The sequence below is a fragment of the Poromitra crassiceps genome (genome assembly GCF_964638095.1).
Source record: "Poromitra crassiceps genome assembly, chromosome: 8".
NCBI lineage: Eukaryota > Metazoa > Chordata > Actinopteri > Beryciformes > Melamphaidae > Poromitra > Poromitra crassiceps.
In genome coordinates, this window is record NC_139629.1 from 28,097,779 (window position 1) to 28,121,708 (window position 23,930).

Consider the following 23,930-nt stretch of genomic DNA (forward strand, 5'->3'; position numbering starts at 1 on the left):
ACCCCTCCCCCGAGAAGCCGACCTAGTGAGCCCCTCCCAGTCCACAGCCCAGAACAGAATTTTGTAGACCAAGATGGCGGAACCCTGATGCGGGCATTCCTGACTTTTACATTCCGTGATCCACCTTATATATGCGGTTTCATACTTTAGCCAAATCGCCGCCGAAAAGAAATATCTCAGACCAGAGTCAACCTTGCCGGTCTGGCTTTCACTAGATGGAGAGCCCTACGAGCAGCTATATCTGGCCTGCAAAGTGACTCGGAGCTGCCGTGTTCTCCTGTACACAGTGGTAAGTAACGTTATCGCGTTTGCATGTCCCATTTCAGTAACGTTACGCATGATAGCGAAATGTACAAGTTGTTATCGATATTGTGAATTTGTTCTGTGAATGTTGTAATCACTTGGCTAACTGTTGCTTTTCACGGCTATTCAAATGACTTTACACTGCTAGTGTAGTGTGTACGAACGACAAGCTAATCAAATCCTGCAGGATTTGATTAGCTTGTCGTCCGTGTATACACAGACATTCTGGTGACAAGCTGACATGAATGACATAACGTTACTTCCCATTACAAATTTCGCATGCATTTTCTGTTTATAATTACGTCCAGTTGCTGTCACTATGACGCAGAACGGTATAGTAATGTGTAAACACTTAGAAAGGCCATGGAGAAAAGCTAGCTTCGCTAATGTTAGCAGTTTGTTGTTATCTCACTAAGCAACGTTACATTAGAAAATAGCTGTAACACCGTCCAAACAAATCAAGGTTTGGTAAAAGTATCTAATTCATGACAATGTGGAGGAACCCTGCCTTGATATCTACCAGCTACAAAATAGATGATTCAAATTAATACTAAACACGTTTCCATTTGTCTGATTTTCAAGGTGCCAGTCATCCAGAAGATGACAAGATAGAAAACAAGTGGACCCACCATTATGATATTTGAGATGGAGAAATTGTGCTTTTATAGCAAACCTGTATAATACATGTTCTATCATCTTTGATGTTTAGATGTTTGCTGTCTGCAATCTTCTGTACACCAATAAAGTTGATATGACTTCATCCATGTCTCTTGGCCACTATTCTCCATTGTAACATTAGATTTGCCTAAAGCTGAGTGTGTCTAGCTACAGTAGCCTAGTGCCTACCAGTATTTGTGTTTCTGTGTATATATAGCCTACTTTATATAATAGACAGTGTATGTGATGTTTCTCAGTACATTGATTTCACAACTTCGTTTATCAGAAAAAATACTTTATTTGCAAAACTAAAATATGGGCTACACCAGGATGACGTGACCAGTTCCATCAGCTATGCGGTTCTTCAGGATGTCGACAAGATCTGCTATCGTCCTACAGCCGACCTTCCTCTCTGCGACCCTGTCTCCTCTTTGTCCCACTGGTGCTAGCCTGGGCTTCAGGCATACAGCTTGGTTTGCCTGCCTATAAAATACAGCAGTGATTCAAGCGTTTGAAATTAGTTTGAACAACTCTAACAATGAGAAAATACTAGCGTTGCACTATGAATACATTTTGGCCATGTCTTGGTATTAGCAGACGAACAAAAACACAGGCTAAGCTACTCACTGTTGACAGACAGCTGTGGTTAGCTAGCGATGTCCCCAACATTGAATTGAAATCATCCTAATTTAGCTATGTCAACCTGGTTTTAGACAACGTTTTGCCTAACTGTACTTAGCAATAGGGCAGGCTATGCAAAAGGTTAGGTTACAATGTAACCTTTTCAAAATCCATGTAACCATTACATGGATTTTGATCGGTTAGCAGATTATACAAATAAGTCTTACCAAGCGGACTATTGTCAATATCCTAAAGGTTTATGACTATCATGTGAAATTTGTCATTACTCAAGCCAAATACATAGCCGAGATGCATTCGTGCTTGTTTTATGTACTTACGTCTGCAGTAGGTAGGCTATGCACAAAATAGTTGTTTATATCTCCGTTGCTTGGGAGGGAGGGAGGGAGGGAGGGAGGTGGGGGAACCAGGAAGTGCTGTGCGCTGGTGGGTGGGATCGAGATTGTTTGGGTAAACAAGTTTTGTTATGGTTTGAAATGGCGACATCTAGTGGACAAAAAAATCACACACAGTGCCTTTAAAAAACAGTTTTGGTCTCTATCGCTAATTTCACCCTTCATGACAGCAACAAACCAATGGGTGACGTCACACACGCACTCTGTCCATCCTTTTTACTGTCCATTGTCACACACAGACACACACACATGCACACACACACACACACACACACACACACACACACACACACACACACACACACACACACACTCACACACTCTGTCTCTCACTCTCACACACACAAACACACACACACACACACACACACACTCACACACACACACACTCACACACACACACACACACTCTGTCTCTCACTCTCACACAAACACACACACACACACTCACACTCACACACACACACACACACACACACACAGTCTCATACACACACACACATACACTCACAAGGCTGAATCACTTTTTCTGAAGCTGGGTTGTTGGGCACGATGTCATTCCATCTTGTTCAAGTCTGCCTACCATCCTTTGATTCTTTATGATAACCATAAAGCTCCATGCGTTTCAGAATCCAGTCATTTGATTTCATGTCTTCCAATATGTGATAACATCATAGCATCATTGTGCTCAGCAAAGTTGAGCAAAAGACATCATAGCGCGTGAGGAGACAGATGTTGGTTTGCAGGCTACTTTAATGAGACAGTGAAAATAGCCTCGTCTGTTTTGTTTTCTTTCATTCATGCTGATGTTAGGGATGATGTCAGTCAGTGTGCGTTTGCTCTTACTGGTCCAGACTTGCTTTGCCTCGTCTGTCCCCAGATTCATCCACACTACTAATCAAAGCATTGAGGAATGTCTTTGACACGTTCTCCCTCCCTTTCTCCTCAGAGCACACACACACACACACACACACACACACACGCACACATCCATGAAACTCCTCAAAGCACACACACACACACACACACATCCATGAAACTCCTCAAAGCACACACACATATCCATGAAACTCCTCAAAACACACACACACACACACACACACACACACATATCCATAAAACTCCGCAAAGCACACACACACACATATCCATGAAACTCCTCAAAGCACACACACACACACACACACACATCCATGAAACTCCTCAAAGCACACACACACACACACATCCATGAAACTCCTCAAAGCACACACACACACACACACATATCCATGAAACTCCTCAACAGTAAAGACCCTAACACCTTCCATGACCAAGCGTCCATGCACCAACAACAGTCACTTCCGGGTAGACAACTGCCCACTGATTTGAATTGCGGAGATATCGGCATTTATTGTTTATTTCTGTTGTCATTTTCAACTGAAATTGTATAACGTTTAAAGATACTGTTTATACCGTAGTTAAACATGGTGGTCCGACTTATCTGACGTTTCTGCTGTGCTTATTTTATTTAGCCTAATGTGTTAGCGTCTTTGATCAACCAAATCCTAACCAACAGTGACATCTCACCGCCGGTCGGACTAACTGCTAGTTTTGGGTAAACTCAAGCCGTCATTTCCTTTAGTCTGTGGCCCAACAGGAAAATAGGTCTCCAAACTAACGTTAGTGAAAGGGTTGCTATTAATGAGATATGAAAGCATTAAACATGCATTTTAATCTGAACCATCTTAACCATTTTCTCTTGATTTCAGTTCTTCCTCGCCCCCGTTTGCTCCACACCATTAAATCGTATATAGCGTACGTGATGCAGGGGTTTTCTACCCGGAAGATATTCTAAACAAACATTGTGATTGTGATCTACAGTATATAAATACGTGCTTGTGCTTGCACATTCACACATTTGTGCACACACATGCACACACACACACACACAGTGCACACACACACACACACACACACACACACACACACTCACACTCACACTCACACACACGCTTGCACACATTACAGAAAGCATCAGCATGGCAGACAGCTTATCATGGGGAACTAATTCAATATCCCTGAGCCTGTTTTAAATGTCATTCTCTGAGCTCATCTGGAGTGACATGTTTTTCATAGTGGAAGTAAAGACGCTTTACTTCAGAACACAGGGACAGGGCTCCACTGCCTGCCTGCTGCTTGGTGCCTGCCACGTCAAACATGATGCTCAGAGGCTACCACGTCAATCATGATGCTCAGAGACTACCACGTCAAACGTGATGCTCAGAGACTACCACATCAATCATGATGCTCAGAGGCTACCACGTCAATCATGATGCTCAGAGACTACCACATCAATCATGATGCTCAGAGGCTACCACGTCAAACATGATGCTCAGAGGCTACCACGTCAATCATGATGCTCAGAGGCTACCACGTCAATCATGATGCTCAGAGACTACCACGTCCATCATGATGCTCAGAGACTACCACGTCAATCATGATGCTCAGAGGCTACCACGTCAATCATGATGCTCCGAGGCTACCACGTCAATCATGATGCTCAGAGACTACCACATCAATCATGATGCTCAGAGGCTACCACGTCAAACATGATGCTCCGAGGCTACCACGTCAATCAAGATGCTCAGAGGCTACCACGTCAATCATGATGCTCAGAGACTACCACATCCATCATGATGCTCAGACGCTACCACGTCAATCATGATGCTCAGAGGCTACCACGTCAATCATGATGCTCCGAGGCTACCACGTCAATCATGATGCTCAGAGGCTACCACGTCAAACATGATGCTCAGAGGCTACCACGTCAATCATGATGCTCAGAGGCTACCATGTCAATCATGATGCTCCGAGGCTACCACCTCAATCATGATGCTCAGAGACTACCACGTCAAACATGATGCTCCGAGGCTACCACGTCAATCATGATGCTCAGAGGCTACCACGTCAATCATGATGCTCAGAGACTACCACGTCAATCATGATGCTCCGAGGCTACCACGTTAATCATGATGCTCAGAGGCTACCACGTCAATCATGATGCTCAGAGGCTACCACGTCAATCATGATGCTCACATGCCGCTATAATTCTATTCAAGGGATCGTCAAGGATTTCAAAAAGGTCATAAGTGGCTGATGTAAAGCTATTGAATGCTACTGGCTCACGCTGTGTACATTCATGCCATATTGATTGACTTATGATGCACTTGGTGCGGACTGTGGTTTATATCAGCGGTTCTCCAAGTGGTCCTTGAGGGGGTTCCAGAGGGTCCCGAGCAAAAAGGAGAATGATTTATTTTCACTATAATTCCATCCATAAGTAGTGACACAGTGATAGAATGTAGGACTATTTTGGTCATGGGTTTCATACACTTTCTGTAATACAACATCTAAGAGCAACACTCTTATCAGATGGAGACTCTGGGTCAGTCTAGGGCTCCTTCACACCCATTTCTTCGTTATAAAGTATAGCACTCACATTCAAGAAATATTTCTTCAAAGTCTCTCTTGCTATTTTTGGCATTTTAGATGAGTTGCTGTCCCTCCTCTCTGCTGTGCATGATGTCACCAGCAGGGGTGCTGTCCCTCCTCTCTGCTGTGCATGATGTCACCAGCAGGGTCAGTCCTCTCTGCTGTGCATGATGTCACCAGCAGGGTCAGTCCTCTCTGCTGTGCATGATGTCACCAGCAGGGTCAGTCCTCTCTGCTGTGCATGATGTCACCAGCAGGGGTGAACACTTGGACTGGACTCTGGAGGGCGGTACAGAGCGCTCAGTTGCCCCACTGTGCCAGATAATGACTTCCCTATTGAGACTGACCTCCCGTGACCCCCCCGGAGACGGACAGTAAGACGGCCCCCTCTAGCCGCCCAAGGCACCTCGTCGAATTTTGGCATTTTGCCCGCACCGAGTGGCTAACCTCGGCCCCCGCGGCTGCCCGCTCCTCGGCCTTCTCCTGGGCTGCCCCTCCCAGGTTCGTCTCCCAGGCGCTGGCCGCCCTCCGGAGCCCTCGCCCTGGCATGGCCTGGTCCCATGGGCGAGGAGGTTAGGATGAGGTGGCAGGCTGCTGGCAGATGTGCAGTCTGCCCGGAGGAAGCAGGCGGGCAGGCAGGCAGGCAGGCAGGCAGGCAGGCAGGCAGGCAGGCGGGCGGGCAGGCAGGCAGGCAGGCAGGGGGGGAGGTGTTTCCCCCCTCACACCACATGCAGCTCACACAGGGTAACCCCCTAATGGGCGGCTTCTAATCTTGGCTTCCCCTTTTCAGCCAGATTCAGTGTTGTGAGTTCAGAACCGTCACGCTTAGTAGAGCTGAACAATTCATCTGGGAGGGGATTCTCAATATGAACTTCTGCAAGTTCCAAATCATCACAGAGGGCGCAGTTAATTTCATCAGAGAGAGGAGCATGCAGAATGGATTTCTGAACAAGGTGTTTTAGAGCTGCAGGTGCTCTTTGGTCCATGCATCAAGTACAATATTTGTGAAAAACCTTTCATCAGACTTAAACTCAGTCAATCTTGCACATTGACGTCTGTGTTTTTTTTTTTATATCAACTTGTGACGATGAATCGATGTTTAAATCGCAATTGTAATATTCTGTCAAATAATCGCAAGTATAGATTTTTCGGTCAATATCTTTTCAGCAACAACGTTTAGCTCTTCTGCCTGTAAACCAATTTTTCTTTTTCTTCTCCCTCTCTCTCTCTCTATTCTAGGGTTCCTGAAGCCCCAGTGCTCGTTGGCTCCTCCCCCCCAGCGAAGTCGATCAGGCGAGGGTTGTTCCTGTTTCAGTGGCATGTGTCCCCTCCACCAACGCCGCCTATCCTCAGGTATCGCCCAATGTAAACACAACTTTTTTACTATCACATTTTCTCTACTTGTTTTTAATGATTCAGTTGTGATGTGTGCACTCTTACTAAATTAGATGCAAGAATGGAAATCACTTGTATCACTTTCTTACAGAATAAATAATCATTAAATGCTAGTAATGAGGACTTAGTAAATAACGAGACCTTTAATCAAATATAGCACAGTGATGGCAGTATGGTTCCAACAAGACACATCAAACACATCGCTCCTGATAGTTAGTTGGAAATATAGAAAAGCAAATTATAATCAAGATAAATGAGGAAAATATATTGCCCATTTTGCAGTGAACAAAATGAATGCTTAGATTCTTAAAGGGAACCGCAGGCTATATCCTTTGTAAACATTTTTGAAAGATTTCTATAAATTACTTTTTTTTCCCTTTTGTTTTTTTAAGATACATTTCTTGACATGATTTCATTCTTGATTAATGACTTTATTCTAACTGGTTTTTCAAACAGTGGAAAATGTTGCTTGTTCCGCTGTGGACCCACACACACACACCCACACACACCCACACACACACACACACACACACACACACACACACCACAGCCTCCAGTCAGAGGTGTGGCTGGGGGCCTCTTCCTCTGCAGTGTTCAGTCTGGTTTTTATGATGAATGGTTTCTTTGCATGTGGAGGAGGCCCAGTGATGGACAAGTTAACAGAGCTGCTCTCAGATCAGCCCCCTTCAGGCAGGCAGGCGGGCGGGGCTGATCTGACATCAGATCAGATCTGCCCGCTTCCTCCACACACCTCAGCAGGCAGGCCGGGCGGGGCTGATCTGACATCAGATCAGATCTGCCCGCTTCCTCCACACACCTCAGCAGGCAGGCCGGGCGGGGCTGATCTGACATCAGATCAGATCTGCCCGCTTCCTCCACACACCTCAGCAGGCAGGCCGGGCGGGGCTGATCTGACATCAGATCAGATCTGCCCGCTTCCTCCACACACCTTGGTAGGCAGGCCGGGTGGGGCTGATCTGACTGCTAAATAGCCGATACATCATGTTGTGTGCTCATCTTATTTATTGTTATGTCTTGAATCGATTGATTGATGCCCGAGCTCCCCCGACTGGTTTTGCCGGATACTTTATTGGCCAGACAAACTCTGTATTTTGTGTAACGTTGCACTTGGCTGTTCTATCCTGTGTGTATGTATATGTCTGCAGTGTGGGCGTAAGCCCAAGACAAATGTCCCATGCGTGGGACAATAAAGTTAATCTTGAATCTTGAATCTTGATCTGACGTCAGATCAGATCTGCCCCCTTCCTCCACACACCTCGGGCAGGCTGATCTGAGAGCAGTCGAGCTGCATTTCTGAACTGAAATATCTGAATAGGCGACAGCGCTGTGCAGAACATGTGCTTACCTAGTGCTGACACATTCATCACTGCATCCCCAAGTCCCTGCTGCCATGTCAGTGCTGCCTGCTGCCATGTCAGCTGACTGGACAGTAAGTGGACACCGTGTCATGTGACGTGTCATGTGACGAGAGCATCAGGAGCATGACAACACACGGCCACATAAACAAGCTGCATGACCGCAGGCATCACTTTGATTTCAGCGTTAGTTTAGAATGATTGAGTTAAAGTATTTACCCAGCAGCTGGATTCTCTTCATTACAGTGTTTGTTTTAAAAGTTAAAAAATTGCTTCCCAACTTATGTTGAATAGAAGTACAAAGGAAACTATTTTAATTAAAACTTCATACCAAAACATTTTCAAGGCTGTTCAAAGGTTTTGTCATAGTTCTGAATCTGAAAAGAAGATGTCTTTGGCTGAGAGACCTTTTAGACATTTTGAGCAAATTTAGAATATCATTGTTTTTGGCCATTGAATGTTGGAAGAGTGAAGCATATCTCCACAGAAGCAGGGTACCATCCCACTTGTCTTGTTTTGAATTAGTTCAGCACTTGGTCTGTTTTTTTGGAGTGTTTTGTGGAACGTTTCAATGTAGTTTCCACTGATATGAACCAAACTTTGTCCTTAGTTCCGTCATTCAATTTATTTGCGTCATTTGCATTTGCATTAATTCATGGCATTCTCTTGGGGAAGTGGTATTTATACAAGTCCAGAAAATTTGAAAATTGTATGGAAATTTGTTTCCATTATTATTATTTTTAGCCAGTGCTGTCATTAAAGTATAATTCAGTCTTTTTTTTTTTACAACCTGGACCTTATTTCCAGCTTTAATTATGATTTTTAACTCACCCTGACATGTTTTGTTTGATATCCATGGACTAAAACGTTAATATGCTTTGAGCTGGAAATGAGAAATATGTGTAATGCGTGTAACGTTAATATGCTTTGAGCTGGAAATGAGGAATATGTGTAATGCGTGTATTTACGTCCTGTAAATAGCTTCTTTTTTTACACTTTTATAGCCACAGTACATGTAGGTAATCAGATTACATAAGAAGTGGAGTCCAATATATACACATAGGTTGCTGCAGTGTCCAGGTGCACAAGGATGGAGTGGAGGGCCATGTTTATAGCATCGTTTACAAACCTGTTGACTCTGTAGGCAAACTACAGGGGGTCAAGGAGTGGGTCTGTGATGGATTTTAGGTAGGAGCTCAAAAGACTTCATGACCACAGAGGTCAAGGCGACGGGTCTGTAGTCTTCTAGTGCTGCGGGCCAGTACTGTCTAGTGCTGCGGGCCTTGTCTAGTACTGCAGGCCTTGTCTAGTACTGTCTAGTGCTGCGGGCCTTGTCTAGTACTGCCTAGTACTGCGGGCTTTGTCTAGTACTGTCTAGTGCTGCGGGCCTTGTCTAGTACTGTCTAGTGCTGCAGGCCTTGTCTAGTACTGTCTAGTGCTACAGGCCTTGTCTAGTACTGTCTAGTGCTGCAGGCCTTGTCTAGTACGGTCTAGTGCTGCGGGCCTTGTCTAGTACTGTCTAGTGCTGCGGGCCTTGTCTAGTACTGTCTAGTGCTACAGGCCTTGTCTAGTACTGTCTAGTGCTGCAGGCCTTGTCTAGTACGGTCTAGTGCTGCAGGCCTTGTCTAGTACTGTCTAGTGCTACGGGCCTTGTCTAGTACGGTCTAGTGCTGCGGGCCTTGTCTAGTACTGTCTAGTGCTACGGGCCTTGTCTAGTACTGTCTAGTACTGCGGGCCTTGTCTAGTACTGTCTAGTGCTGCGGGCCTTGTCTAGTACTGTCTAGTACTGCAGGCCTTGTCTAGTACTGTCTAGTACTGTGGGCCTTGTCTAGTACTGTCTAGTACTGCGGGCCTTGTCTAGTACTGTCTAGTACTGCGGGCCTTGTCTAGTACTGTCTAGTGCTGCGGGCCTTGTCTAGTACTGTCTAGTGCTGCAGGCCTTGTCTAGTACTGTCTAGTGCTGCGGGCCTTGTCTAGTACTGTCTAGTGCTGCAGGCCTTGTCTGTAGTCTTCTAGTGCTGCGGGCCTTGTCTAGTACTGTCTAGTGCTGCAGGCCTTGTCTAGTACTGTCTAGTGCTGCAGGCCTTGTCTGTAGTCTTCTAGTGCTGCGGGCCTTGTCTAGTACTGTCTAGTGCTGCGGGCCTTGTCTAGTACTGTCTAGTGCTCCAGTGGTTTGTGCTTCCTACAGTCATGTGCTGCTGATTTGAGGGGCAGTCACTAGCAGATGTCCTCTCTTGTCTTTGGCCACCTTCAGCTTGGAGCCTCTGATGAAATCAACGATTCCTTCCTCCCCATGAGGCACAACAAACCTGATACTGGCCGGGCTGACGTTCACCTGGTTGATCTTGCCCGCCATCATGACTAGTTTGGTCACCAGCTCGATGACGTGGTCGCAGTGCAGCACCACGTCCCCCTTCTGCTGGTTGTCCTCACTGGGGATGTGCAGAACGAAGATCCCGTCGCTGAGGGAGCTCACAGAGATGCTTCTCAGAGCGTTGTAGTCAATCCTCTGTGTGATCTTGGTGCCGTCCACCAGCACAGCAAAGGCGGCGGTGAGGAGCAGCTGGCGAGGGCGAGCCTTGAAACTCCTCCTGTTATACTTAGTGACCACAGCGCCGTATTGCACTTTCTCATTGCCAAGGGTCTGGACGACTTTGAGATTGATCTGTTCACTTTTAAGCCTGGAGCCCAGGAACAGCTTGCCAACACTCTGAGGGTAGCTGTCTTTCTGCTCTTTGAAGATCTCACTTGCTACAACCTTCTGTTCTATCTGTGTCCTCCACTTGGGCTGGATCCTCCTGCAGTACCTCATCACCATGTTCTGCATGTGCAGCTGCCGCAGCTGCTCGGATGCCTCCGTGAGGGAAAGAGGAGGTGTGGGCCAGCTTTTGTCCAAAACACTCTTGGGTAGGTTCTTGCATAGCATCTTGAGGAAGGAGAAGCGTATGTGATCCAGGAAGTAGTCATTCTCTGTGCAGTACTCCTCGTGACGGTAGATGAAGCCTCTTATGAACCTGCGTATCAACTCAGAAGCCTGTCGATGCCTCTTGGCTCTCCTGCGTGCCTTCACCCCTCGCCATGCCGACTGGATCACAATCCCTGCCTGCCTGATGCTTTGGTACCTGGCTCTCTCCCTGTAGCCTCTCCAGGATGTCTGCAGGGTCAAAGCCACCGCTTGCTTCTTTGCTTGTAGTGCATCCTCTGTGGTGAAGAGAGTTTTGGGGAAACGGATAAAGATTTTAGACCTGCCCAGTTTGTACTCCTGTGGTTTGTAGCCCAGGTGTTTGACCAGTGTGGACACACCATCTACCAGTCTGCCATGCCAGTTGGGCCACGTCTCGGGACACAGAGGCTTATACCTCTGTAGAAAATCCTTGAAGCAACGTCTGTAGGCAAAGCCAGCTCTCCTGACCCTCAGGTTTTCCATCAGGCCCAGGTACTTCACTTGGTGTCTGACCAGAACTTCATCAAACCGACCTGGCTGCTTGGTATCATTAGGTTTGATGCAGCGCACGTAGGATTGCTCTTTCGAGATGAGGATCTCTATAAGTTTTGTCAGGCTGTTTTTGAACTGAGTGGAAGCCATCTCAGGGTGTTTCTGGTCTATTAATTCCTCTCTGTGGAAGCACTGATTTAATATCTGGTGGCTTGACTGGCACATGAGCTCCTTCAGGCTCCTGGAGAACAAATCATTGTTCTTGTCCAGAAAACCACTGACATTGTAGTTGACCTCTCCCGCATAGTGCAACAGCCTGAACTCCTCTCTGCTCATCACCCCGCGAGTCTTTCCATTTGCCAACTTGTGAGTGACAAAGTGGGCATGACCTCCCAAAGTATCCGCCAGCTTCTCCAAGAAGGAGAGATCGCAGGTGTCTCCTGGTCTCAGACACTCGTCATCCAGGATGGAGATGATGCCTTTGTGCTTGTCTTCTATCAGGTCACAAATTATCTTGTTGTCAAAGTACTCCACTGTTTCCCATGGGATGCACTCTGTCTCATACTCCTCCTGCTCAGATCTGAATGTGAGCTCAATAAAGAGCTGCTGGAGCTTCTCATTGCAGTAGTTGATACAGAACTGCTCAAAGCTGTTGTGTTGTAGCACCTCAAAACCATAGATGTCTAGGAGTCCTATAACTGATGAGCCCTTACTGCTGTGGTAGACTTCATTCTTGAGAGTAAGTGACTGGTTGATCTTCTCCACCAACCAGGTGAAGGTCCGGCCATACACAGCCTTGGCTAAGGCATCACGGGCCGACCCTGCCTGCTGAAGGTTTAGTGAGCTGATGATCTCCTCTCCTTTGACAACGAGTTTTGCGTGAGTGAGTGCCTCCTTGAGGCCCGAGCCATCGACACCCAACAGCTTCGCTGTTTTATGATTTATGATCTCTGTCTCAGTGGTGATGTGAGTTTCTCCATCCTCCCCTTCCACAAACTCAATATTTCCCAGATGGAGAACACTGGCAATGATTTTCAGCAAATTCTGCACTTCTCCCTCAGCGAAGCCGATAATGGTCAGGGCCTTCACCACATCTTTCCAATCACTCTTGTCTTTAATGGAGCTAACCCTGGGACACTTGCCCTTGACAAGATACTGGTAGTTCTGAGGGTTTCTCTCCAGGTCCAGTGTCTTAAGCAGTTTCTCCCCCCCTCCTTGCAGAAGCTGGTAGAATATGTGGAAGTTCCTCTCCTGGTGGTTCTGGTGTACCACACGTGATTTCTCCAGGAGGTAATTGATGATGTGGCCGCCTACTGGCGCCCCTCTAAAGTCAAACTGGACATCCATGTATTTCCCAAAGCGGCTGGAGTTGTCGTTCCTCAGTGTTTTGGCGTTACCAAATGCCTCCAGAACCGGGTTGAACTGCAGCAGGCGGTCACGGAGGGAAGCCGTGTGGTCACTGGCAGGGCAGGTGACAGCGTAGTAGAGGAGGATCCTCTTGGAGGCCTCTGTCTTACCTGATCCACTCTCCCCTGAGATCAGAATACACTGGTCCTTCCGCTCGGTCCGCATGGTCCGGTAAGTCTTGTATGACAAGGCATAGATGTGCGGTGATATTTCGTAGAAGCTGACCCCTCTGTAGCGCTCCATGTACTGCCTGGAGTAGATGCCCAGCTCTTTGTAAGGGTTCACTGACACCAACACTAAGCCAATATATGTATAGATGATGTTCTCGCCGAAGCGCCGCCGCAGGTTCTCTATGAAGGCTGCCTCACTGGTGTAGTTCTCCAACAGGACAAAGTCCTTCACCCCCGCCCTGTCCAGGGCAGTCAGAGCACTCTCCATCACCAGGCAACACCCACCTCCCGCCCTGGTACCTTAAGTTAAGTTAAGTTAAGTTAAGTTAAGTTAAGTTAAGTTAAGCTGAGTGGTGGTTCCCCATGGGCTGGTGCTCCTCCTCTCTCACGTCAGACACAAGCCAGCAACTGACTGGCAGAGACTTCGAGACAATGACTTTCCTACTATGTGACTAGGGACTGATTACTTTGAGTAATAATGAGCCTGGTTTACTGTCAGCAGCTCGATGTGCTGCAGTTGGCCTGCAGATGATCACTGATGATGTCACACAATGTCTATGACCTCAATTGTGATGTCATCAGCGATGTCACTCGAGCCATCAGTGATATACAATTGACGTAATAGGCATTGTGACATCATTAGTGATCGTATCAGTGATCACTGATGGCTCAAGTGACATCACTGATGACATCACACAATCACAATTGGGGGGTCTACAATCTACAACTCTCCCCAGATCGGGGTGGAGCAACGACCGGGACAATTGGGGAGAAAAATGAGATGTGTGTGTGAGTGTGTGTGTGTGTGTGTGTGTGTGTGTGTGTGTGTGTGTGAAGGGGGGGGGGGGTTCAACATGGAAAAGTCTATCCTCGTGCAGGACCCTGCCCCAGCACTCTGACATCTCTTGAGAAACACCAACATATTAATGTCTGTCTGTCTGTCTCAGATATGTGAAGAAACCAATCCCTTGTCACTCGTGGTTAAGAAGATCTTCATGGAAGTGAGAGAAATGACTTAGTGAAGGCAAAACGGGAGGGAACCCACTACCCTCTCTCTCTCTCTTTCACAGGCAAATACTTTTTTCATGGACAAGTCCCAGCACGAGCTGCGAGGTGCACAGTGTTTCCACCAACCTCACCCCCATCCTTGTGTATTTTACAGTGCTATCTTGATTGATTGCAACATTTTTTACTGTCACAGCCTGCAGTGAGGGTGGACACGTTTCCTGAACAATTAGAAGCATCTGGATTAGAAGTCGTCCCACTGAAATATGTCGAAGCTTTTCCCTTTTTTTTTTTGTCTCGTAGTTATTTTAAGATAACACACTTGGACACAAGGCATGTTTGATTATTTTTGCCTGCTTCAGACTCGCTCGCAAACGCAGCCGAGGTGAATGTGGGAAATGTGTTGTATTTTCTTGCGTCTTTTCTCGTCACTATTCCGCCTGCTGGAGATGTTAAACAAACTCGGCGGCCGGTTATAACACAACGCTGGATGCAGCCAAGAGCAGACTGTACTCGCAGAGAGACTGAGGTAACTGTGAAGTCGTTGCGGCGGAGGCAGTGAGAGCGGGTGGACAGCCGCCCAGGAGTCTGAAGTTTTATAGACCCTGTAATAATCATGGGTCTAATTATGGAACGTGTTACTATAAATCCACCAGCATCCTTTAGGTTGCGCGATTGTCCTCCAATTCGTGCGTCGCTGCCGCCCGCCCGACCACGGCCACAATGACAAGCTGCTGGAGGAGGCGCGAGGCATGTTAGCGGTGACCCAGCCAGCGCTGGATTCGGGGAAGGCTTTGCGAGCCTCGCCCGGTGGAGCCGTATTGAGCTGTGATCGGCTGAACTCTGGGCCGCACACTGATGTGGCCGAGCTCCGGTTTCAGTGGTTTTACATTGTTTGGGCTTTTCAAAAACAAACCTTTACTGGAAAGGGACCGTGAGAAACGTAGTATTCGGGCCCTCGCTTTTCCATTTTTTTTTATTTTTTTTTTAAGAAAGCAATCGTTTAGTTTTTTTTTATGAGAAGTTGCACAAAAAAGGGAGCATGATGGGAAAAAGTTTTTTTTTTTTGGTTGAATTGTGGTGTATGAGGTGAGAGAGAGGGAAAGCGTAAAAGAGAGAAGGCATTGAAAACAGGGCTTTTTGAACGGGCCCGTTCACAATGCAGGTCTTGTGCTGTGATTTGGTGTGTCCTCAGCGAGCGGAGTGGAGGAATGGAAAAGATTATACGCAGGAATGTCTGGGGTGCCCTCAAACGGAGCGGCCGCGTGACTGGCCAATGGGAGCGAGGCCTGCGGAGCGGCGGGCTAATTTTTTCCTGATGAACTCAGCCGCCTGCTCCACAATGCAGTCTGATTGCCAGGGCTGAACTCACATATGGTCCGTGTTTGGAGAGTCCAAATGACAGGACCAATTCTGCCTGGAGAGCAAAAAGGGGGGTGGGGGGAGTGTTGGACTTAGATGATTATTACTGGCTCCGCCCCCCCCACCATTTGTTTTATTTCATTAGCATGGCTTTGGATGTGGTTGAAGAGACAGTGGTGCCCCAGAACCGCACCAACATGGCCCGGCGTGTCCCACACCCTGTATTTCTCACCATTGTCTGCTCAAATGAACCCTCCAGGTGCGCGGTTAGCTTTGGATTCATCACTCTTTATATAAGCAGCAATTATGCCCAAAGCCAAGTCCTATTAGCGCTCGCGGCAGACCGTGGTCCACTTCATTACAGTCCCTGCAGACCGTGGTCCACTTCATTACAGTCCATGGCACACTTCATTACAGTCGATGGCACACTTCATTACAGACCGTCGTCCACTTCATTACAGTCCATGGCACACTTCATTACAGTCCATGGCACACTTCATTACAGTCCGTGGCACACTTCATTACAGTCTGTGGTCCACTTCATTACAGTCCATGGCACACTTCATTACAGTCTGTGGTCCACTTCATTACAGTCCATGGCACACTTCATTGCAGTCCATGGCACACTTCATTACAGTCCATGGCACACTTCATTACAGACCGTGGTCCACTTCATTACAGTCCATGGCACACTTCATTACAGTCCGTGGCACACTTCATTACAGTCCATGGCACACTTCATTACAGTCTGTGGTCCACTTCATTACAGTCCATGGCACACTTCATTACAGTCTGTGGTCCACTTCATTACAGTCCATGGCACACTTCATTGCAGTCCATGGCACACTTCATTACAGTCCATGGCACACTTCATTACAGACCGTGGTCCACTTCATTACAGTCCATGGCACACTTCATTACAGACCGTCGTCCACTTCATTACAGTCCATGGCACACTTCATTACAGTCCATGGCACACTTCATTACAGACCGTGGTCCACTTCATTACAGTCCATGGCACACTTCATTACAGTCCATGGCACACTTCATTACAGTCTGTGGTCCACTTCATTACAGTCCGTGGCACACTTCATTACAGTCATTACAGTCCATTGCACACTTCATTACAGTCCATGGCACACTTCATTACAGTCCATGGCCCACTTCATTACAGACCGTGGTCCACTTCATTACAGTCCGTGGTCCACTTCATTACAGCGCCTCAGAATTATCTCACTGCCTCGCAAATCCTGCCAATTAATTTGGAAGCCATTTGCTATTCAGAGTGCTTGGAAAGAGACTCCATGGCCCCCTCATGGCCCCCTCCACCTAGAACTGGACCAGGGTCAACTACAGGGAAATGCTACTGACACAGCTCCAGCTCTGGCCGAGGAATGTGTGTGTGTGTGTGTGTGTGTGTGTGTGTGTGTGTGTGTGTGTGTGTGTGTGTGTGTGTGTGTGTGTGTGTGTGTGTGTGTGTGTGTGCGCGCGCGTGTGTGTGTGTGTGTGTGTGTGTGTGTGTGTGCGTGTGCGTGTGCATGCGCGTGCGCGTGCGTGGGTGGGTGCGTGTTCAGCTATCTTAGGACCAATTTGAGTTAGAATTGGGCTTAGGTTAGGGTGAGGGTTAGGTTTAGGTTTAGGGTTAGGGTTAGGGTTAGGGTTAGGCATTTACAGTACAGTTGTGATGGTTAGGTTTAGGGTTTAGGTTAGGGTGAGGGTTAGGTTTAGGCATTTACAGTACAGTTGTGATGGTTAGGTTTAGGGGCTAGGGAATGCACTATGTCAGTGCATGTCCTCACTAAGATAGCTATAGGCTACTGCTTGTCTGTGTGCGTGCATGCGCGTGTGCATGCATGCATGTGCATGTACGTGCACGCCGTGTGTGCGTGTGCGTGCATGCATGTGCGTGTACGTGCACTGCGTGTGTGCGTGTACGTGCACACCGTGTGTGCGTGTGTGCGCGCATGCGTTGATTGTTTTTCAGAGGCTCTCTCAGTAAAAAGCCATGTGGCGGGCCTCTGCAGGGCCTCTGCATGTGTTGCTAGACCTTGTGGTCACACAGCAGGCCCGACGAGGGGTGGGGGAGACTGGAGGAGGCAAAAGGGGGGGGGGGTGGGGGTGTGGTGCTCCTCGTATTTCCCATGGCGGGGTCCCACAGAGGTGAGCGGGGTCACCGAGAGGCAGCTCGTTAGCCCCAGCGTGCTCCGCGCTCCCCGCTCTCTAATTGGCTGGCCGGAGTCAGTGCTACTTCCTGCTAGGTCAGAGAGCCAGAGGGGCCGGAGAGGACGCCAGGCGCCCCCCACACCCCCTCACTCGCATTCATCAACACTGCAGGCTATTTTAATACACACACTCCCCACAGCTACAGGATCATCACACCACGCATCTCGACGAGCAACCAGCTCATCTTCGCTCGTTAGTCTCCGTTTAGTCTCCGCTGTTAGCCGTTTGTTTCTACTAAGTGGGCTAGTCTAGTATCAGTGCTAGCAGGATGCGGGGGGAGTTTTGTTCTTTGTTTTCTTTACTGTAGGCCACAGGTCTGGGGTTTGTCATTGCTGGGATAAGGACTGCCAAAACTATTGGGTTAATTGGCTGTTTGAATTCGTATTAAACTGACCAGATACTGTGTGTCTGTTCAGCCTCCTCCCTCTGGTCACCGCAATGATCTGCAAATTCCTTGTGTCTGAAACGGCGTGCTTCATCCAGTCAGCTGGATGCCTTTTTGATGTGAACAGAAAGAAGCTGGGAAGAACAAATCAGCTGTAATGAAACGATCAAGTCAGGGGGGGATTTGAACCCCTGTCCTGGTGCCTTGCACATGGGAACGCGATGGAACCGGACTGAAATCGTGGCTGATCGGTTTCTCTCCCTCTTGTTGTGAGACACCGAGCTCATTGTTGGGAAATCTGCCCTCCTAATTGAAAACAACTTGGGCCCGAAAAACAATAAGTCACAGCTGTTTGTCTCCTGATGACAGATGACAGATGATGATCAGCTGTTTGTCTCCTGATGACAGATGATGATCAGCTGTTTGTCTCCTGATGTGAGATGACAGATGATGATCAAAAACAAACATCTGGCAACAGATTTGTTGTCAAATGCATCAGCGTGAAATTTTGAGACACGTTTTCACAAGTGTGACACAAGATGTTATGGCTTTTTACTTCACATTTACATTTTAGGCATGTGGCTGCCTGATAGATAGATAAATAGATAGATACAGTAGATAGATAGATAGATAGATAGATAGATAGATAGATAGATAGATAGATATGTAGATATGTAGATAGATATGTAGATAGATATGTAGATAGATAGATAGATAGATAGATACGATAGATATATAGACAGATCGATAGATAGATAGATAGAGCGAGAGCTAGATAGATAGATAGATAGATAGATAGATAGATAGATAGATAGATAGATAGATAGAGAGCTAGATAGATAGATAGATAGATAGATAGTAGGGGTGCACCGATCGATCGGCAAGCAATCTGTATCGGCCGATTTTGACCTCAAATATGCGATCGGCTGATTGCCGATATTTCGGCTGATTGCCGATATTTTTTTATATAAATTTTTTTTTGGTATTATTAAAGGGGAGAAATAATCGACCGGAATAATGTTTCCAAACCTTTTTTGAGGAGTTTATATATCGGTGATCGGTGATCGGTAATCGGTGATCGGTCGATGATCGGTTGGGCAGATATTTCCCATAGGCGATCGGCAATCGGTGATCGGTGGCAAAAAACAGATAGATAGATAGATAGATAGATAGATAGGAACTGTATTAATCTCAGAGGGGAGGTAGAGGCTTACAGTGATTCAAAGCTCACCAATTTAGGAAAGGTGTGTCAGGTGTGTGGAATGGTTTTTGTGCCCAGGTTCTATTTTGTTTCTTATCTTTGATCGTTTTGCTATCACAGCTGTTCGGCATGTGCCTGCATCTAATGGGGGGGATTGACTGACTGAATGAATGAATGGCCGTCCGTCCGTCATGCCCCGCCCATGGGCTGCCCCCGGTGGCGAGGCCGAGCTGTGGCAGCCAGGAGCGTGGCCGGAGTGGCGGGGGACCTCCCTGCTGGCACCGAGTGACGGCAGCCATCCGCGGCGGGTCAGGACAAATCACAGCCACTAAGCCTTTGATAACTCTCTGAGCTCATAATCCCCCCAGCAAGCTGCATCCAGAGTGAAATGCTATCTCATTGTTACGGCTGAAGCACTAGTGGAGGGAGGGAGAGAGAGAGAGGGAGAGAGGGAGAGAGAGAGAGAGAGAGAGAGAGAGAGGGAGAGAGGGAGAGAGAGAGAGAGGGAGAGAGAGAGAGAGAGAGAGAGAGAGGGAGAGAGAGAGAGAGAGAGAGGGGCTAGCGACACGCTGAGGGACAGGCTATCTCGCAGGCTATTAGCTACCTCAGAGAGAGGGCAGGGGTATCGTTGTCACAGCAGCCCATTATCGCCACATTGTGATGGAGGGTGGTGGAGTGGAGGTCCCTGTGGGATGCCTGACTGGACGGGTATAGTCTCGCAGCCCTGTCATTATGACTTTTACATTTGGATCATGCCAGTGGAGAGGAAACCTTTGAATTTCAGTATGTCTGGCGTGCGGCATAATTTACTCTCTAATGAATAGGCATGCTGCACAATGATATCGGCGCGTCGTTGAAGTCGCTTTCTCATTTTGCCCAGTGAATGTGTACGTTTTGAAAAACATTTACCGTATGTCTCCATCTGCCAGTGGGCCATCATGATAACAGTTGGCATATATCGGCCAAAAGAGTTATATAATATATAATAACAGCGTATCGGATATCGGTAAAAAAAACACTGTTCATCCCTTGTTAAGCAGAGATCATCTCACCAGCATTATTTTCATTCATTTCAGTTGTTTTGTTCTAAATCTATTCTCTATTCTCAATTTTTACATCCATGTAGCCTTTAGTGATGGATTTTATTTTGCGCAGACGAGGTGAAATTTCTGTCTGCCACAGATTCACACTCTCCTTGGGGTCGATCCTGACCCGTGAGTGAGGTTTACGATACGGTGTGCATAAGGCTTGCATCTGCACACACACACACACACACACACACACACACACACACACACACACACACACACACACACAGTGTGCATAAGGCTTGCATCTGGAAGCGTGCATTTTTTATTAACATCAATTAAAGATGAATAAGCAAGTTCTGGTTCTCCAGGCCCCATGCTGCCGAACACAGAACAGTCAGTATGCTAATCACAGCAGGGTACTGCGGGTACTATGGCTAAGCTAATGAATGCCATGAATATAAATGTACATCTTAACCCAGATATCTCAGTCCTGATTCGATCCGTCCCCATGTGTTGCCATGGACAGCTGAGAGAGGTGTTATAACAAGAAGCTGCAGTGTCACCCCTGCTGACTGCTGAGGACTGATCCAGAATGTCATGTTTATATCATCATATATATATATAAATATCTAAATAAATATATATATATATATATATATATATATATATATATATATATATATATATATATATAAATATATAAATATATAAATATATATATATAGAGAGAGAGAGGGAGAGAGAGAGAGAGAGAAATCTCTCTATATTATATATAGAGAGATATATTATATATATATATATATATATATATATATATATATATATATATATATATATATATATATATATATATATTTTATATTTGATTATATATCTCTATATTATATTATATATAATATTATATATAATATATATATAACAATTGGACTTCTCTTTACAGCCATAGACTCAACACAGTCTCACAGACAATTGTAAAATAGCAACGTTTTGGACCAACGTTGCTATGTTACAATTTCGGCTCCAAAATTGTAAAATGGTAACGTTCTGAGATTTTAGGGTTAGGGTTAGGGTAGGGGGAGGGGTTAGAAACAGAAAATCTCCGTAAACCACGCCCACCCCTGTAGAAACGTACGTTACCATTTTACAATTTCAGAGCCGAAATTGTAACATAGCAACGTTGGTCCAAAAACGTTGCTATTTCAACAAAAAAAAGGAGATTGGGTTGATAGACTATATAAACGGTTGCGTTATATAAAAATGCACCCCCATACAGTTGTTATAAACAGTGTAATTAGCGCTAGAGACCAAAACTGGTTTCGTACTAGGCTGTAAACATGTTTATTTCTGCTGTAAAGTTGAGCATTTTAACATGAGGGTCTATGGGGAATGACTCGCTTTAGGAGCCAGCCTCAAGTGGCCATTGGAGGAACTGCAGTTTTGCCCCCCCTCCCTAACCACAGAGAAACATGATGGAGATGCTAAAGGGTTGGATGTTTGTCTCCCTTTCTCACGTCTGCTAAAGACCAGCCTCATGTCATGACATACCACACCAGCCTCATGTCATGACATACCACACTGTACTATGCAAACAAACACAGGGAAATGTGTTCTGCATGGGCAGGAGGAAACACTGTGGCCAGGGAGTTTATGATGATGTTAGGGAGAAGTCAATAAAGGGGGGAAAAAAATACTATTTACCCTCGATGAAAACAACCATATGTGCTGCTGGGATGGATGAGCCGACAGCAGTTAGACTGGAAACGATATATATTTTAAGACACGACTTTTAGAAATGTCATCAGTTATTATGTCTTTTTTGTTTTTCCTCTTTTCACGAAGATGATAGAATCCAAACGGATTGCGCAGAGCATCTGGATCAGCTAACAGCAGCAGAGGCAGATATTTGGACAAGGCCATCAGAACCAAAAGGAAGAAGGCCATTTGAGTGATTTATTTATCACTTCTTATTTTCCTCCGGACCTACGCGTTCTTCATACTGTCTTTAAGAAAGCAGCATGAGGCACAAATGATGCAACTAAAGCACAGCCGTGAGGAAACACAACAAGGCAAAGAACGTAGGAACATTTTCCTGGCTCTGCTACCCTGTAATGTTACTGGACAGTGGGTCACAGTACCACAGATTGAAATCATTTGTGTCCAATATGTCTACTCTCCCAGTGATAACACAATGTTCTGTGTCGAAACCTCCCACCTCCCACCTCCTCCCTAGCTTCTCCAAATATCCACTGTTGATTTTTACTGCTCATCTTTCTTTGAGAAGCTGACAAAAAAAGATAAATGTGGAATCTGTTGTATTTGTCCCCCATGTGTGATCCATATTCACAGATGGGAAGTAACCAAGTCGTTTTTGTTCTGTACGGGATATACGACCACTTTTTGGGTGTTTCGCTCATTTGCCATATCGTACGTACATAACCAAGATACACAATGCCTTTACCGGCACTCTCCGTACAGCACTATACCGTTTTTCTGGCCATGGGAAGCAATGTTAATGTGTTTACTACAAATAATTTCATCATAAATTGATATGGCTGATGCAGGTTTTCCTTTACTTGCTTGTCTAATCGAGAGAGGTCTGATGAAAGCAGTGCTTCTCTCACGCACGCACACACGACACACATGCACACACACACACACGCACACACACACACACACACACACACACACACACACACACACACAGTGCAGTTCGCTCCCTCTCTCCACTGAGAGCAGGCAGTGACAGGATAGGGTCGGTCCACCTGTAATAGCTACTAGGGCTGTGAATCTTCACTGGCCTCACGATTCGATTCGATTACGATTCAGAGGGCTACGATTCGATTCGATTACGATTATCGATGCATCTCGATGCATCTTAAATCGATGCATCACTTTTTTTCCCCAATACATGATTTATTTTTTCTCACTTTCTTTTTTCTCACTGTGTGGCTACTTTTAAAATAAAAGTGCATTTGGAATTGCGTTGTATTATGATCCATAATTAAAATAAACAACTGCATGCACTTCCATTATATTTTATTTGATTATTTATTTTTTATTTATTTTTTATTTATTTATTTATAATCGATTTTTGACATTTGTGAATCGATGCAGAATCGTGCACGTCCGCATCGCGATGCATCTTATAATCAATTATTTTTGACACCCCTAATAGCTACAATACCAGCATACGGCAAAACTGGACGGGGGCGGGCGGGGTTGTCAGGTAATATTAAAACGTATAATAGTAGTAATAGTGGGTAATAGTAATTTATGAACCTGGCAGATAGCTGCAGGGCCTCTGCCCTTTTCTACCCATAAACTAATCGATTCGGTTTTTGGAGCCATGAGAGAAGGAGATAGTGGGGAGGAGCCCGGTGGCAGCATGGGACCAATCATCCCCCCCCCCTTCTTGTCCTATATATCGATATGCAAATTAGCGTATGACATCATCCGCCGACTTTCTGAGCA

At 46.2% G+C, this 23,930-nt stretch overlaps 1 protein-coding gene and 1 pseudogene across 2 annotated transcripts in view; one reads left to right on the plus strand and one right to left on the minus strand.

The window, feature by feature from the left end:
• The window catches only part of rxraa (retinoid X receptor, alpha a), a gene marked incomplete at both ends in the record, with an annotated part of 180,782 nt that overhangs the window by 56,622 nt on the left and 100,230 nt on the right, over positions 1 to 23,930 (plus strand). Inside the window, one exon of the mRNA XM_083642060.1 lies at positions 6,708 to 6,821. Coding sequence (XP_083498186.1) covers positions 6,708 to 6,821 — 114 coding nt within the window. The remainder of the gene's footprint in view (positions 1 to 6,707; positions 6,822 to 23,930) is intronic.
• Positions 10,428 to 13,520, minus strand: LOC310781431 (unconventional myosin-Ic pseudogene; annotated as a pseudogene). The gene has a single exon. The product of its transcript is annotated as an unconventional myosin-Ic pseudogene (transcript).